This window comes from Aricia agestis, chromosome 6, assembly GCF_905147365.1.
Source record: "Aricia agestis chromosome 6, ilAriAges1.1, whole genome shotgun sequence".
NCBI lineage: Eukaryota > Metazoa > Arthropoda > Insecta > Lepidoptera > Lycaenidae > Aricia > Aricia agestis.
In genome coordinates, this window is record NC_056411.1 from 11394820 (window position 1) to 11413079 (window position 18260).

General features: G+C 39.9%; 2 protein-coding genes across 2 annotated transcripts in view; one reads left to right on the plus strand and one right to left on the minus strand.

Annotated features, from left to right (window-relative positions):
• The first annotated feature begins 2578 nt into the window (after positions 1-2578).
• On the plus strand, positions 2579-9859 carry LOC121728383 (mitochondrial import inner membrane translocase subunit Tim22). The gene is made up of 3 exons (XM_042116559.1): positions 2579-2891; positions 2977-3240; positions 9750-9859. The coding sequence occupies exons 1-3, from the start codon at positions 2663-2665 to the stop codon at positions 9833-9835; spliced, it is 579 nt and encodes a 192-aa protein (XP_041972493.1). The 5' UTR covers positions 2579-2662; the 3' UTR covers positions 9836-9859.
• Positions 3854-18260, minus strand: part of LOC121728167 (fatty acid synthase-like) — a 36373-nt gene continuing 21966 nt past the window's right edge. Inside the window, exons 29-40 of the mRNA XM_042116290.1 lie at positions 17909-18073; positions 17144-17316; positions 16822-16971; positions 16401-16604; positions 15731-15836; positions 15114-15282; positions 14394-14553; positions 13447-13594; positions 11903-12182; positions 10715-11303; positions 6090-6095; positions 3854-3864 (exon numbers count right to left, since the gene is read on the minus strand). Coding sequence (XP_041972224.1) covers positions 10720-11303; positions 11903-12182; positions 13447-13594; positions 14394-14553; positions 15114-15282; positions 15731-15836; positions 16401-16604; positions 16822-16971; positions 17144-17316; positions 17909-18073 — 2139 coding nt within the window. The 3' untranslated portion in view covers positions 3854-3864; positions 6090-6095; positions 10715-10719. The remainder of the gene's footprint in view (positions 3865-6089; positions 6096-10714; positions 11304-11902; positions 12183-13446; positions 13595-14393; positions 14554-15113; positions 15283-15730; positions 15837-16400; positions 16605-16821; positions 16972-17143; positions 17317-17908; positions 18074-18260) is intronic.

Below are 18260 nucleotides of genomic sequence, written 5' to 3' on the forward strand. Positions count from 1 at the left end.
TGTTTGTTGCTCGAATAATTTCATACTGCCTTCTTGTCAAATCAGCTTCGACGAACATTTTCAATGCTGCTAAAGGAGTGAGGGGCTCTATTTCACTAGACTTCGAATGTCTTCTTTTACAATCACTTGCAGATTCATTAGAATTTGTAATGTCTTTTAACACAGTAGCGGCGTTTCTTTTTCCCTCTGTATGCAAAATTATTCGTGCCGCGTGGACAATTACGTCTTCGTCGTAAGTGGAGCGAAGTTCTTCAGTTTTTCTTCTCTTTGACCTTTCGCTAGACTCACTAAACGATTGGGATGGGCGTCCTGGCCGTTTATGCGTGTCTACTGGAATTTCAAAAGTTCCTTCTAACCAAGAACTATTAGCCGTCAAAAATTTTTCAAGTATTCTGTGAGCCCCAATCCACCTCTTTGTCAATTCACTTTTGAAATGTGAATACTTTTTCTTTATCTCATTTTTATGTTCTTCTGTGTCCCCGTAACTCGCAAGCAAGTAATTTTCTAAATATGCGATTTTTTCATTGATCGATGATAAGTTTTGCTCGTTCATTTTATCGAAAAGGTATTTTCTGGTCAACACTTTCCCTCCCGAGCAGCCGGATGATCCTCCTGCATAAGAAAAAACATTTCAGCCAAAAAAAAAATATTAGCTTTTTTCAATTTTTTTCCAAAATCATTCAACATAAATTATTTCAGAAAGTAGCAAAAAGTAGCAGCTGATTTTTACCAGTTATGTTCCCAAGACTTCAATGTATGTAATAAGTCCAGAAATTCTACTCGGAAAGGGGCGGAAGTACAGTATTTTAACCATTGAAAATTTTAAAATTAAAAAAAAGTCTTGTTAAAAGGTCAGTTTTACAGAACCATTTTATAAGTCAATGGCAATGCATTGTTATCAAAATTGATATTATTTTAATAAAGGCTTACCTGAATTATTGGTATCCATCACTATCACTAGCAAATAAATAACCAAACATAAAATATTCACTTCAAAGATAGAGAGTATTAAAGCGCGTCGAGAACGTTCACGTGCAGCATGTGCGACATTAAAGTTTCGACTGAGAATACAATGCGCCCGCGCGAGCCAGGGTGTGGGTGGGGATGTTTATTGTTCGTCAGGTACCGTAATATTCCAGGTATATATTCATTTTGCCATTATTCTGTTCTTGGAATTTCTACTTTTGGCCGCCTAAATCGTAAAAAACGACCTATGTGTGTTGGTGCATGTTGAAATTAATTCCACATTACACACTCATTCCGACTGATTGTCAGTCAAACGCAAAACTTCATAAAGAATACACGTGTTCACGCAAGATAATTATGGACGACCGACTGACGCGTGATTGACGACGTTTACTCAAAAGTCATGATTGATGTTTGCTTGATGTAAAAACCAAAATATCCAGATAACCATCAATCAATTTCATGCAACCATCAGTCACTACATTACATGCAGTGTTGCCAGAGCTGTATGTTCGAAAGTTACTTATTGTCATGCGTAAAGTAACATTTTGAGGGGAAAAGTAACATTTCGTATTACTTATATAATATTTTAAATGCCGGGGGGGGGGGGGAGGTATCCACAATGCACGAAAACATACTATACATATAGAGATATAGAGATGAAGTGATTTTTTGGATTCCGTATAATTATTTTATTATTAAAATTATTTATATACCTATTAAAATGAAAATATAATAACATAATTGTATAAGAGCTTATGTTATTATATTTTCATTAAGCTCTTATACAAAAAAACACAATTTTTGGCCTATTTTTGCTCTATCACGGTACGGAACCCTTTATGAGCGAGTCAGACTCGTGGGCGGGGGCGCTGCTGATAAAGAAGAACTGTCAAAAATTTTTTTTTGTATGATGGCAGCGTTAGTTGCTTTTTTCGCCACGTTCATTCAAAACATTGTCAGCTGTAACGACAAAACTCAATAAAACTAAGTGTGTTTCGTTTTCGCATTTTTGGTTTCAAACATCTTTTTTTTCTCAATTACCAAAAGTAACGTAAAAGTAACATCTGTAGTCATGTCACATGAATGTAACATGCAAGGGTCAAAAGTAACGTAAAATGTTACAAAAGTAACATTCTGGCAACGCTGATTACATGGTAGGTTATTCAACAGTCACAGCTATGACTGTGGTAAAACTGACAGCAAAACCTAACGTGTAATGTGCGCCTAGAGTGTCAACAGGCAAAGTGTATATTATGACATAAGACCCCCAAATTATTTTTGTAAATAACTTTTTTTCCTGACTGCCAATTTAAATCATACTATGCACATGTTAAATTGCGTGCATAAGGTGTCTGTATTTATCAGTTTTATAAACACAATAAAATAAAAAAAGAGTTTGACAGGTCAACCTATGTATGGGCAGTGGTCGTCCTTCTTTTAGTTAAATATGTAATTTTGTTAGTAACCGTACTCTTGTTACTTCACCAGACCTTCACTACATAGAGCAAAGTCTTTCGAGCCACTCTGACATTGGCAACTCACCGAGTCGGCCATTATTAAAAGAAGAAGAAGAAGAAATTTTAGTTGGGTTGTGTTTGGTTATGTTTTTGAAAAGGTATTGGACACAATTTAATTTCTAATTAATATCAATAAGAGAATTATTAAATATAAGAAGTGAGGTTTACCAAATAAAATGGCAGAGTATACGAAACCTCCAACGGATCCATCTTTGACAAAATTTCTACAGACAAATGATTTCGACTCACTCACAAAATATTTAGTTGGAAATACCTATAGATACCGTGAGAACATAATCATTCCAAGATTTCTGGGTCCAGTTATAATAAAAACAAATGAAGAGAAGATGATAGAGTCAACGATAGAAAGCTGTCCTTTCAAATCAGTAACCAGCTGCATAATTGGTAAGTAATATTCATGATCCTTAAAAGTACCTAATCGTTAGGCTTTTCAATGTTCATTAATTAATTATTATTTTTTAAATTCCAGGCTATGGATTAGGTCTGGCAGTAGGCTTGTTCACCTCATCACTGATGCCAAATGTGACCGACACAACCGCTCCACAAACTCAGACTGCAAGGGAAATTTTGAGGGAAATGAAAGGCTCCATGTTGAGTTATGCCAAGAACTTCGCTATTCTCGGAGCTGTGTTTTCTGGAATCGAGTGTTGCATTGAGAGTGCCAGGGGGAAGTCTGATTGGAAAAATGGCACATACGCAGGAGGCATGACTGGTGGTTTAATAGGATTAAGAGGTATGAATTATCTTATAGTTCAAATTATGCAGGATTCTAGATTGCCCAGCAGTTGCAAGGCGAATTTTTTATGTACAGTGTATCATGAAATCTTAACATTTCAAAACTGCTTTAGCTATTATAGTGAAGCCACTTTACACCGGTTTCATTATTATGTTAGGTCTCAACCATAAAGTTAATATACCTAGCGGAATAGAGCAACAATCTCGAGCTGTCAAACGTAACCAAAATTGGTTTTCATCTGTATGAAAAATATGTGTACGTATACACTTACACAAGCATGATTGAACATGAATTCTATGAGATTAAATTGTTAACGTGCGGCACGTGCCGACTGGACGTCAAAAGAAGAGTGCTGCTGTCATGTATCACACATCTATTTTTACCACACAGTGTTACTGATAGTGACATCTCTCTTGCTCAGGCCTTTGTTTCTCTATTCCGCTAGGTATATTAACTTTATGGTCTCAACATACAAAAGTGATGTTGTGAACATACTGTTACGTGCTAGGGTTCGAAGGAATTGGAGAGAAAGACCTGCTGACTCTCTTGAAGACTTTATTCACTAAGTCCAGGTCACACAAGCACACACTAGGTCACAGCACTTAGCACTAAGTCCAAACACTAATCACTAGGTCCAATCACTGAGCACTATCACTGTCCTAGGTCGTAGCCAAGTCGCAGGTTTCACTGGTTCACCCACTATCAATCACTTGTTGTCACTCCGAAATCGCCTTGATGATAGCTCGAAACGAACTGAACTGCCGGGCCTGCCTGTGGCTTTTTATATGGCGAGACGAATTCCAGAAAGTTCCCGATTCACGTAAACAAGTAAACAACCGTGGGAACTTTCTAGGAGGCTCGAGCATGTACCACAATAAAAGTAAACAAAATAAACCGGTAAACACGTAAACAAAATGTTGGACTTTTCTAGAAGGTTCGAGTATGTACTTGCGCACCTCATGCCATCTAGTATTGAGTAGGGGATTTATGTTGCCTGTGCTCCCTCGGTAAGTTTCGCTGGTTTGTCGCTAGATGGCACCACGTGTCCGTATACCATGTACCGCAACACTACTCCCCTCTTAGAGATGCTCGTCCCGAGCATCATTGTTACTGCCATGGTAACGCGCCAGACGGTCTATGTGTACCACTTTGAATGTCCCTCTTGGTTGCTTTTGAATCCTGTAAGTCACATCATTCAATCGGGTAACCGCTTTGTATGGGCCGTCCCACTTGGTCTGCAACTTTGGAGATTTGCCTTTTCGGCGAGTTGGGTTATGCAGCCACACCAGTGACCCTTCTTCGAAGTCGCTCGTGTTCGAGTTCCGGTCGTATCTGGTCTTCATTTTCTCACTTGACTGTAACCCATTTTCCCGAACCATGGCGTGTACATAGCGCATCTTTTCCCTTAAATCGTAGACATAGTCTTGTACGGTCTTCGGTTCCTCCGGTGACCCTCCTGTCGAGAGGTCTACTGGTACTCGCAGTTCTCTACCGTAATTGACATACGCCGGGGTAGCTTTTATGCTCTCATGCTCGGCGGTACGGTACGACAGAAGGAAGAGCGGTATATACTTGTCCCAGTCCTTTTGTTTGTCATCTACCAATTTCGCCAAATGCCTCTCAAGGGTCTGGTTAAATCTCTCAACCATTCCATCAGACTGTGGATGGTACGCGGTGGTCCTCGTTTTATGCATTCCCAAAATTCTGCACACTTCCTGGAAGACCTGCGATTCGAAATTCCTGCCCTGATCGGAATGGATTTCTAGAGGCACACCAAAGCGAGATATCACTTCTTCGACTAGCTTAGAAGCAACTGTTGTAGCTTCCTGGTTTGGTATGGCGAACACTTCGGGCCATTTGGTGAAGTAATCCATGACAACCATAAAATACTTGTTTCCTGATTCCGTTACAGGAAATGGCCCAGCTACGTCAACTGCGATTCGTTCCCACGGTGCGCCAACGTTATACAAGCGCAGGCTCCCACGGCTCCTTGTCTGTGGTCCCTTCACTGCAGCGCAAGTAGTGCATTTGCGGCACCAATCCTGTACGTCGTCTCGACAATGCAACCAGTAGAATCGTTCTCGAACATTTGTTAACGTCCTCTTGACACCTAGATGACCTCCTGATACGCCATCGTGCATTTCACGGAGAACATCTGGTACTCTCGTTCTTGGGACAACTATCTGAAGATGGAACTCTCTGCTGTTGGTCTTCTCCCATTTCCGGTAGAGTATTCCGTTTTGAAGTATCAGACTGTCCCATTGCGCCCAGTACGCCTTAGTGACAGCGCCAGTGGGTGCAACCTCACTCCAGATTGGTTTTTCATCACCCCGTTTCTTCCATGTGATGATTTGCCGAAGGTCGTCATCTGTTTCTTGAGCCTCCCTCATAGCATCATTCTCCCATGGGCCCAAAGGACTTGTTTTCGTTAACTTTAATGTTACTTCATTAGATTCCTGCTTAACACAATGTTTGCAGTCTTCCGAACACGGCCTTCGTGAAAGTGCGTCGGCATTCCCATGCGCCTTTCCGCTGCGGTGTTCCGTCTTGAAGTTATACTCCTGAAGTTGTTCAATCCATCGAGCTACTTGGCCTTCTGGGTTCTTGAATTGTAGTAGCCACTTCAAGGCTGCGTGATCAGTTCGCAGTAAAAACTGTCTGCCGATGAGATATTTGCTGAAATGTTGTAGCGTCTTTACAACAGCCAAGAGTTCTCTTCTTGTCACACAGTAGTTTCTTTCTGGCTTAGATAATGATTTGCTGAAATATGCAATTACAACTTCTCCTTCACCCTGTTTTTGAGATAACACCCCACCAATGGCCGTGTTGCTTGCGTCCGTGTCGACAATAAACTGACCATCAGGTTGTGGATACCCCAGAATTGGCGTTTCACAAAGATGTTTCTTCAGTTTCTGAAAAGAATCTTCAGATGTCTCGTCCCAAATAAACTGTCGTTTATCCTCTGTCAGCCAATGTAATGGCTTGGCTATCTCTGAGAATCCCTTATCAAAACGCCTGTAGTAGGAGCATAGGCCGAGAAATGCCCGCACTTCGGTTTTGTTCTTAGGGGTTGGCCAATTTTGAACTGCTTCCAGTTTTTCCGGGTCCGTCTGGATTCCATCACTGGAGATAACATAGCCGAGATAATTAACCTTACTCCTGAATAAACGACACTTTTTCGGATTCAACTTTAACTTGGCCCCCTCTATTTTGGCGAAAACTCGTTCTAAGTTTCGCAAATGGTCCTCGAAGTCACGGCCAACAATGATGACGTCGTCCAAGTAGACTAAGCAAGCCTCTCCAACTAAGCCTGCCAGTACACACTCCATGAGTCGCTCAAATGTGGCAGGTGCATTGCACAATCCAAAGGGCATGACGTTAAACTGCCATAAACCTTTACCGGTGGAGAACGCTGTCTTCTCCTTGTTTTTTGGATGAATTTCCACCTGCCAGTATCCAGATTTCAGGTCCAGGGTCGAGAACCATTTCATGCCACTCAAGGTATCCAGAGTGTCGTCGATTCGAGGTAATGGATAGCTGTCCTTCTTAGTGACATCATTGAGACGCCTGTAGTCCACACAAAATCTTGTGCTGCCATCTTTCTTCTTCACTAACACAACAAGTGAGCACCACGGACTTGCAGATGGTTCAATAATCTTATTCCTTCTTATGTCCTCCAAAAGGCCTTCAACTTCTTTTTCCTTTGCAATGGGTATCCGTCTTGCTCGTTGACGAATTGGGTTCTCGCTTCCGGTATCTATCCTGTGCTGAACCATTGACGTTCTTCCAAGGTCGCCTTCCTGACTGGAGAAGATATTCGCGTGACGTTGTAAAAACTTCTTAGCTTTCATGCTCTGCGAATAAGTCAGATTACTCTTGCAGTCATCGAGTAGCTCAGTCACTATTCCATAGTTGCTGGTGTTTACTGAGTCTGAGCCTGTGTTCGAACTACACTTTCTCATCCAGACAACTTCTTCGCACTTTCCAATGACGTCACCTTTGTTCAAGCAGATCTCGCGATCACCAAGATTCAAAACCCTGACCACAGCGTTACTGCTTCCACTAACGAGGGTTCTCGCCGTCATCAGTTTTTGCGCTGATGTCTTGGTCGGTGTGTCTTCGATCAACACGCATCTGTTTGTCTTTTTCTTTCCACTTGGCGGCAGTTTCACCAGCACCCGAGCTTCCGCACGTCCAGGTATTATGACTTTCTTTACACATTCAACTTTCCCGCAGGCGCCTCCAAGGATGAAAATTTCTTCTTCACCACACTTGAGAACTCCGTCAGCGACATTAATTCTGCAGTTGTGCTTCTTCATGAAATCGAAACCCAAGATGCAATCATCCATAATCTCAGCCACGATAACGTCATGAGGGTATGAGGACTCCCCCACATTCATTGTAACTGACATTTCTCCCAGGATGGGTATTGGCTGACCGGAGGCAGTAAGGAGCCGACAGTTAATTCTCCTCTTGTGTCTTCTTGCGGCTTTTACCAGATTTGGGTTCACTATCGTTCTAGAGGCTCCTGTATCTAGAGTCATTTTGCAATCCGTCCCGTTAATAGTCCCCTGAATCCCAAGACTATTCCCACTGCATGCTTGGGAGATAACAGTTATCGGGGCTTCCTCTGCTTCAGCCAGTACTCGCCCTTTAGTCCTGGCTTTTCCCCGATCCCGGGCAGGGGACGAAGCCCCTTGCTTCTTCAGCTCCTCCATTTGTTCCTCGAGCCTTTTCATTCTTGCCATCTGGGTCTCCTTCTGCGGGCAGTTGAGCTGAATATGGCCCCTCTCGCCGCACTTGTAGCACATGACTCCAGAACTTCTCTTCGTAGGAGCCTTAATCTCCTTCTGTGGGCAGTTGAGCTGAAGATGGCCCCTCTCGCCGCACTTGTAGCACATGGCTCCAAAACTTTTCTTTATAGGAGCCTTAACCTCCTTGACTTCTTCAGAGACCTCGCGGATCTTATAGGTCTGCCGTATGTCACGCCGAACTGCCTCGACCTCCAGAGCATGCGCCAATGCTTCCTTAAGCGAGGTGTGGTGACGTAGCCTCACTGCAGCTCTGACCTCCGGGTCCTTGATTCCGTCGACAAATGCTTGCACAATATTCGTGTCGACCATCTTGGAATCGGCTCCTGGGTTTGCCTTCTTGACCAGTTTTCCAATTTCCAACGCCCATTGTTTTAGTCCCTCTTCCGAGGGTTGGACTCTGTCACGAAGTTGATAACGGAACACGTGCTCCAGGTGTCGCTCCCCGTATCTGGATTCAAGGGCCTCCATTAGATCTTTGAACCCATTTCCTGTATGTGCTTCCAGGACCGACAAGGCTTGCCCTCTGAGCGCGACAGTGAGAGCGGTCAGGCATTGTTCGTCAGTCCATCCGTTGACAGAAGCAACCTTCTGGAATTGCTGACGATAAGCGTTCCAAGAAGTAGTACCGTCGTATGGTGGCACTTTAACTCTTGGTCCTTGTACCACTACGGAAGTTCCACTAGACGTCGCGATTCCTGTGGTTTCCACGCGCACTTTCCACTTCTGTAGTTCTGTGAGGCCGGTTTTCACATTTTCCATATCCACTCCTAACCCCGTAACTCGTTCGTCCATTACGTCGACATCTTTTCGAAGCTTAACCACCGTATCACTGACATCCTTTATAGCTCCAAGCGCTTTTTCTTGGAGGTCTTTTTGTTGCTCTTGTGATTCTCGAATCGCTCTGATTTCAGCCCTTTGCAGCTCCATTAATTCAATTAAACTTTCTAAATGAAGGGCCACTTGAGGGGCTGTAGGAGATACGGGCGGGGCCTGGTGGGCGGGGTCAGTGGGCGTGGCCTGAGTGGGCGTGGCCTGGTGGGCGGAGCCAGTGGGCGTGGCCACGGCCAAAGTGGGCGGGGCTTGAGGGGCGTGGTCAGTGGGGAGAAAGACCTGCTGACTCTCTTGAAGACTTTATTCACTAAGTCCAGGTCACACAAGCACACACTAGGTCACAACACTTAGCACTAAGTCCAAACACTAATCACTAGGTCCAATCACTGAGCACTATCACTGTCCTAGGTCGTAGCCAAGTCGCAGGTTTCACTGGTTCAGTCACTATTAATCACTTGTTGTCACTCCGAAATCGCCTTGATGATAGCTCGAAACGAACTGAACTGCCGGGCCTGCCTGCGGCTTTTTATATGGCGAGACGAATTCTAGAAAGTTCCCGATTCGCGTAAACAAGTAAACAACCGTGGGAACTTTCTAGGAGGCTCGAGCATGTACCACAATAAAAGTAAACAAAATAAACCGGTAAACACGTAAACAAAATGTTGGACTTTTCTAGAAGGTTCGAGTATGTACTTGCGCACCTCATGCCATCTAGTATTGAGTAGGGGATTTATGTTGCCTGTGCTCCCTCGGTAAGTTTCGCTGGTTTGTCGCTAGATGGCACCACGTATACCATGTACCGCAACAATACATAAGAGCATTGTTGTGTACTCATTAGTGACCAGGTTTTAATTTTTTCAGGAGGTCTTAAGGCTGGAGTGTTTGGTGCTGCGGGTTTTGCAGCATTTTCAACAGTTATTGATTACTACATGCATCAAAGAGGTTAATTTCAATAAATGTCAGTTTATTAAATGTAATGTTAGTGATGTTAATATAAATATGTTATGTTAGTTGTAATCTTTATTATTATTCTATTTAGTATTAAGTATTAACCTTTGCCAACTATTTATAAAATGTATTTTTATCATAAAGGAAAAATTAAAAAATAAGGTTACACAATCTTAAAATCATTTTATAAATTAATACAATACATTATTTTACTCACAAAGTCACAATGCAATTCAATTTTAAGAATGAAAACCACCAATAATAATTTGTACTATCAGAGAAGTTAATTCGTAAGTGGACTATAGTTTCTTATGTCAATGTGATGGACCTACATCGCGTTGACAAACCCAGTTGACAAATCACGATTAACATTGACGTAACTTGTCCAATTGACGTAGGTCCGCCATCTGCCTATGAATCAATTTCTTTGATGGTATTATAATCAGTCTTAGAGATAGCGCACATTAGAGACACGACAGTTTTTAGACAATCTTTGTTTCACATAGACGAGTCAGACTTTAAGACTAAAGAGAAACAGTTGTGTCTACCACACGGCGCATACCAAGACGAAACTGTTTTGTCTACGGCGACGCAACACATAAAATTGTATATTCATCAGTAGGGAACGCTTGGATCAGACTAGGTACACCGCTAGACAGTTATGTCGTTGATGTGCGCGCTCGCATACACTTCAAAGGGAAGCCGACAGTCGTTAGTCAGACTTGTCGCCGTGCAGTTCTTGTACGCATTAGACAACTTTGTCTATGAAACGTTATGTTTCAAATGTGCGCGTCTAGTACTTTTTGTTATGCAATAGTCTGTCTAAAAACTGTTGTGTCTCAAATGTGCGGTCGCCCTTATAGTATAGACAGAAAAACAAACTTTACTCTATGTCATGTTCTGTTGTCATGAAGGTATTGGCGTTCAACAGGTAAGTTTCACAATGACTCCTGCTGTTGAAATTTTCCAAAATGTCATCGTCCAAGTGTCGGTTTATGATGGCTGCACACATCAAATCCTGAGGAGCGCAGGACAATGGTGCTTCAAGTTGATATGAGATCACCTTCTTGCTGGCATAATCTTGCAAAGATGAATCGACACTGGTGAGATATCTCGGGCGCACAGAAATCACTTGAGATCTCAGTAGTTTTGGCTTAGGAGTGTGTTGTAGCATAACAGCCAATCTTGCGTATGCCGCTTCAATCAATTCCTTAGCGAATTGTATTGGATGAGGAATTTTACCGAGAAGTGTGTGCAAGCAAGCATTAACTTTTTCACTCCAACTCAAGTTCTTGGTCACGATATTGTCTAATGGCGCAGTGCTTTCATTGGTCATCATCGTGTACATGTGCTTCAGAACAGCGACCTGCAATTCTTCTTTTGTCTTGTACTCGCTTAAGTGCTGCTTGAAGTTAGCCAAGATTTCGGTTGGAGATCCGCCAATACAGAATACTGTTCCGGTCAATCCTGAAAATTAATTTAACATAGATTAACCAGTGAATTTAAATTAGCATTAATATTTGAATTCCCCAAATCACACTGCTGTATAACAACTAGTATTTAGTTAGAAATTATTATTTATTTGCATAAGTATTAATATGTACTTAATTAACAATTTTTTTTATACAAAGATAGGAACTCGAAATAGATTTTTGCTGTTGCAGTACTGTATGTACAAGGGTGAACATGACTAGTCATTGGACAGAGCACAAAAACACTATATTTATTAAGGTTGCTTTAAAAACTACCTGTTTTCCTTAAAAATCAGGCCGCAGGCGTTCTATTACTTTAAAAACAGACAGTTTTTAAAGCAACCTTAATAAATATTGTGTTTTATGCTCTGTCCAATGACTAGTACTGTCCTTGGTACTGGTAATTAGTATTTTGATATCGTTGATTTACCCTATCAGAGGAGCTGATTCATAGGCAGATGACGGACCTACTTAGATTTATTGACATATTGCGTCCAAAATATATCAAACCCAGCCTACAGATCAACTGCCTAAGAATCAATTTCCTCGATGGTACATACACTACATGATTTTTTCATAACAAACAAATCTTACCATTCTGTTCTAAAATAGCTGCCATTTCCAAAGCCACGAGGACTCCGCTCTCGTAGCCGAGCAAATAGAATTTGTCCTTTAGTTCGGTTTTCTTCAGCACAGTCTGTGCGTACCGGCTGGCGAGTTCAGCGACGGATTCTTGAGGGTTGGTCAGACCTGGCTGCAGCACCAGCGCCGGGAGCTTCAAACGTTCGCACATGTCTCGAAAACGAGAGTGCTGCCCTTCCACTCCAGGAACTATGCACAGGTACGTCTCAGTCGCATCAAACTCGTCGTCGCGCTGAAAGAGAATAACAAATGGCAAGTTTACACAATGTACAGGCCACAGGGTGTAACAAAACTAAGTGATAATACATTCATCAAGCCCCAAGCCATAGTAAAAGGAGGGAAAGAAAGTTATCTTCAAAGGCGGCGAGTTTTAGAGGCTGGTACCGCCGAGATTTTGTTGTGTGCCGTACGTGGCGACTCATTGATAGTATGGCGCACACATACCTACAAGCCGCGCGCGGTGCCTTTGTATGAAGATAACTTACTTCCCCTCCTTTTACTATGCCCAAGCGGCCACATCCGGCCGCGATAACAATAGATAAGCTATTGTGTCTCGTTTTTCCACGATCGTAGGGTGGTGTGTTTGTCCCTAGTCCCTACTGCTTATATTAGAGTTCACTGTGAAAACTGAAAGTAGCAGAGCTGAAAGAGCCATTTTTTGTGATTTGTATCCAGGACAAGTGCTCCAGCGTCATGAATTTGCCAGAGACTAGATAATTTAGCTAGCTGTCTAGCTAATGCGGTTATGAAACAACCTGGATACAGACAGATGGACAAACAGTCAATTCTTTTTATTAGCCCTGTCATATTTTTACAGTTTGGATTGATATTTCTAGGGTTCACCTAGAAATATTCGGTTTTTCCTCCTGGAAAGATTTGTATATAAATTAATAAAAATATTTTTTTTTCTAGGCGCCATCTACGGATAAATAGAGATGACTGAATGATACGAATGGCGAGCCTTGAATTTTTTTATTTTGTTCAAAACGCCATCTAGCGATGAGAAACTATGTGTTTATACATTTTTATTAGCTCCATCTATTGTTGAATAACTATCCGACAGCACAATTTAAATGCGATTTTATATCGCAATTGAACAATAGATAGCGCTAAAATAAAACTTATACAACTCAGTTTCTCGTCGCTAGATAGCGTTTTTAACAAAATGAAAATTTTGTTTCAATTTTTCTAAAATTAAGTTGAGCAAGAAAAACGGTTTAATTATCTAAAATATGACTCTGTGGTCTTTTATTTAGTTATTTTTCGACTTTTCTTCTAAAAATATATAATAATTTACTATAATCTAAAAATATATATTAATTTAAACCTAATATGCAGAGTAGATTAATTTGAAAAGTATTACTTTTTCTGTTTATTAAAAAATGAAACAATTCGTGGCTTATTATCAAGCACAAAAATTAAAATTAAAAAATCGTAATTTTTGCTTTGTACGAATAGAACAAGAAACTGTAATAATAATAAAAAGTGCAACGTACCATGGATGAACACGTGGTCAAAGTGGGTAAGAATATCATCTCAGTGGTGGACAGCAGCTCATCGGCCACAGCGCTGGAGAAGTAGGAACCCAAGCCGTTGCTTTCTTCAAAATCGGATCGAACGATTTCCTTTTGTAACTCTGATATCCTAGAAGAAATAAAAAATCTTGTTATCGCTATAATATTTTGTTTCGGTAAAACCATCAGAGTAGATTTAATTAAACAAAATATAATAGATATCGTTACTTCATGTTAATAAAAAAACGCAAATTTTTTAATATTAGCACACTTTACAAATAAAAAAAGACGGGTTGCACTCCGGGAGTGCCGGCAGAAGTAAAAACTTGATTATTAACGTTGTGCATTTTTTTTTAACCCATTTTTATGAAAATCGATTTTTTAAAAATCGATTTTTTTAATGAATCGAAAGTCGAAACCCTTCCAATTGATTAAATTTTTAACCCATTTTTTATGAAAATCGATTTTTTAATTAATCGAAACCCTTACAAATTTTTTTAACCCATTTTTTATGAAAATCGATTTTTTTTAAATCGATTTTTTAAATTAATCGAAACCCTTACAATCGATAAATTTTTAACCCATTTTTTATGAAAATCGATTTTTAAAAAATTGATTTTTTTAATTAAGTAATTGAAACCCTTACAATCGATTAAAAAATATCGACAATCGAAAAAAAAGAATCGATTTCGATGTTACAACACTACTCTCCAACCGTCTTACGGTTTTTCGATCAGCACGAGAATCTGACGCGAGTTTCACAGTTTTTACCCATCCCACAAACTGGGGCGCTTGCCCATAGTCCATACCATAGACTAAGAAAAATATACTAAACACAAAGCTCTTAAAACGCTGCTACTTGTACAGTAAACTCTATACATGGGACTCATACACGGCCTTTTTGTGAGATCCTGTATATCGATACTTACATTTTTATGGTAAGTACTTCAATATCTTCGACCTTCCACGTGATATCATAAACGTCACTCATGTATCTCTGGAGCGCTGACAGCCTGGTCTGATCCACGTCCATTTCCCTTAAAGTTTTGTCCTGATTTTCACTTCGGAGAAAAGTTTCTTCATTTATTCCTAAAAAATGTATGTTTTTATTATTTATGTATATCAGTGAGGCCTAGAACCAAATTTACCTAGTATATTACTAGGGTTGATTCAGACCGCAACGCGACGCGTAGATGCTTTTCTAAATTAGTATGGATTTGATAGATTCGCAAGACGTCTCACGCAATTGAAATCTGTCAAATCCATCATACTTTATGCTACGCTGCGCCTCGCCTTGCCTCGTCGCGTTGCGGTCTGAATGGACCCTTATTCCTAATCATACCAATTTTAAGTAGATAACAGTTTTTTAACGTGTAATTTCCCAAGAGTTTCTTATAAAAATTTAATCTTTTGTCGAACGAAGTTCAAAATCCATACCTATTCCAATTTCCATGGTATCTGGAGGCACAGGAGTGCCCCCGCCAAGATGATCCAAGCGAAGCGCGCAAGGGCACTACCTACCTTTTCTCGAAACGTTTCGTCGTATTTTTGAACCCTCGTAACTTTGGTTTGAATAATGCCAGATAGTTGAAATTTTTAGCATCAGTTTATCCGGATAGGTATTTGTTAGGAAAAAAAATCAAAATAACCTGCAATATTCATTAACTGCTGGAGCATAGATTTTTTCGCTGTAGCCGGGAAATGCACCAGAATGTTTTTCTCGTTGGAGTGAGCTGCCTGGACGACTGCGCTCTCAAGCACGTCGACAGCGTTGTTGATGGACAATGTGTTATCTCTTATGTACTCCTCTTTGTACATCTAAAACAATTTATATCAGCTTAGAAAATATCGATGAACAGCACGTAGGGATGTTAGCTATCTACTTTATAAATAGACTTGAGTACAATATTATACTAGAATATGTTTTTCAGGACTTCTAATTCCGAGACTTATCGTCCTTATGGGAAACTTTTCGGGATATAGGTAGGTAAGAGTAAGGTAAGGGTAGTGCATACGTACACTTTCGTATGTTCCTAAATAAATTATAATTTAAACAGTCTCGTTAGATTTTTTATAATGATTGAGTTTCTTGACTCTAAGTCTCTAACTCTATCCATGTTGAAACCATCTTTTTAGTTACTTTAGAGTTCGAGTTTTGCGGGAAGGCAAATATAATAATACCTATTAACAGAGACCAGCCATACACTATTAATTAATAAATTTTAGTCAATAATAAAGTTAATTTTGTAAAGTTGGTAGCACTTACTGTATTGACCGTGGGTAGTGTAACATTGATCGTCTTATCTTGTAGCGGGACGAATTTAGGGACCGTCTTATTTTGGAATGCACCAGCGCTTACTAGTGTAAAATATCTGAAAATTATAACGAGAGAAATTGAAAATAGGTATTTGAAAATTGCTGTCTCACCAATCTCAAGTCTCCCACCGCAGAGCGCGATAGAGACAACACGACAAAAGTTCTAATAAAAGAACAGAAAATCTTCGATTCGTTGTCCGCTGATTCCTTCTTCAAAACTTAACCGATTTAAGTACTTTTTTTCATTAAGAATTAAAGCAAGGCTTAAGCTGTGTTCCTATGTTTTATTTTTTTTGTATATTTTAGCCAGTTTTGTTTTCTGGGTGTTTGAACATAGAGGAAAATCTGGCCATTTTTTGGGTTTTTGGACGTTGTTATCTTTTTTAATAATAAAATTATGAAAAAAAAAACATAGGGACATGCTAATAGTGGCCATAGATATTCAGGAAAAAAATCATAACACTACCGACATTATCCAGGGAGGAAACAGGGGACAACGTTTGTATGGAAAAACGGCGGTGTGGACACCTCTTAACTCAAACATGATATTGTTGCACTCACAATATGGCAATACGTTTGCCGGATCAGCTAGTTATAATATTATAATTAAGTACACTCACTTTAAGAACGGACACGATTTTTGCACGATTGTACATAAGTTTTCAACAATCCCGTCAATATTTCCGGCTTCCTCGTCCGAAGTGATCAGGAACACGGTCTCAACTGGACTGCCCTTGCATTGCTGGATGCAAGTCAACCAGCTCGACTCCTTCCAGATGTTATCGTTTATAATTTTCACTTCTACACAATCTTTACTCCAAAATCTGAATAAAACACAACACGTCTATACACGGAAAAGAAGTAGGTTAACAAATGTATCTCATAAGATATAACAGTCATTCATAAATATTATGTTCTACATATAATATAAAGTATATTATTAATTAGATAGACTAGCAGGACGAAATTATAAGGGTTCCTATTGGACTAGACTCTAGAGTTCTAGAGAAACAAATAACTGTAAGATAAAAATGATTGTACCTTGATTGGATTATGACACTTTTTGATGGATCCTTTAAAAGAAGAACAATCTTTTTAGCACCCTGTTTTAACAGCCTTTCTGCTATTTTCAAAGCCAGCATTTCGTCATCTGATAACAGGACCTGCCACGACGATGGTGAGCACGTTAATCTGAAAACATAAATCATAATAATTAATTAAAGCATTAATTATTATAGTCATGCTAAAAACAAAAAAAAAAGGTGATAAAAAAGTTTACATTATAATATAAGCTGTTACGTGATCGATCATCATAAATTATTACATATTATAGGTATTATTATCAATATAACATAATATATACCTGGGTAAAATATTCAGATTGAGATGCTGCAAGTCCAATAGAACTCGGCCTCTATTGAGTCTAGTCGCCTGCATGTGGAAAGCTCGCGACACATCGTGGGCACCGAATATGACGCGAGACAACGGCCTGACGTAGCCGTCTTGTATGCCTTTGATCATCATTGTCCGTAGGGTCTGTAAAGTCACCACACAAATCAGGTCTTGTAGCATAGAATGTAGGTTTTGAGATGACGTAGCGAACAGAACAATGACATCGGTGAAGCAAAGCTTTATCGGCCTAAAGGTCACCCACACCGACACAGGTCGGAGGAGAAATAAGGTCACCCTGCTTGACACCCTGCTCCATTTGAATTTTCGGCCAGTGGTTTCTAGTTTGACGGCGGCTAAACTATTGTAATAATTAATATTCAGAGTAATGAGTACATACATGATGTAATGAACAAAGTGATTATACTTTGGACTTTATAGAGTTCACTGTAAAAGCAGCAGTGCTGAAAGAGTTTTTAGTTTTTATCACGGGCTTTGAGCGCGGCGCCCGAATCAAAAAATTCCGTAACGAAAATAAACCTTACACGGGGGGGGGGGGGGGGGGGTCTCTATAGTCTTTATTATAGTATAGACTATAGTATACAGGAGACTCGTACACACCCTAAAGTATAACCAGAGACTAGACATACATGGTATAACATTATTATTATTTTTGTTACACCCAATAATAGACAATAAATTATAAGCTACAAAAAACGTACCTAACTTAAGGCCTTACCTTTAGATCTTCAGCAAATTCTGGTTTAAATACAGATGTAAAATCTATTGTCACGTATTGTCTTTCAAAGGTCAAGCTGTGCAAGCCAAACTTAAAATCTTCACGATTTTGAATTTGTGCAACATCAATCAGAAACCCGGTGCATGCACAGCATTTTGAACATACCTGGAAAAGAAAGATGTGAAAATCTTAATCTATAATATAAAAATGAGTCGCTGAATGCTTAGCGCAAAACTCGAGAACGGTTAGACCGATTTCGCTAATTCTTTTTTTAAATATTCCTTGAAGTACGAGGATGGTTCTTACGGAGAGAAAAATTCTAAAAAAAAAAATTAAATTTACTGAAAAAGTC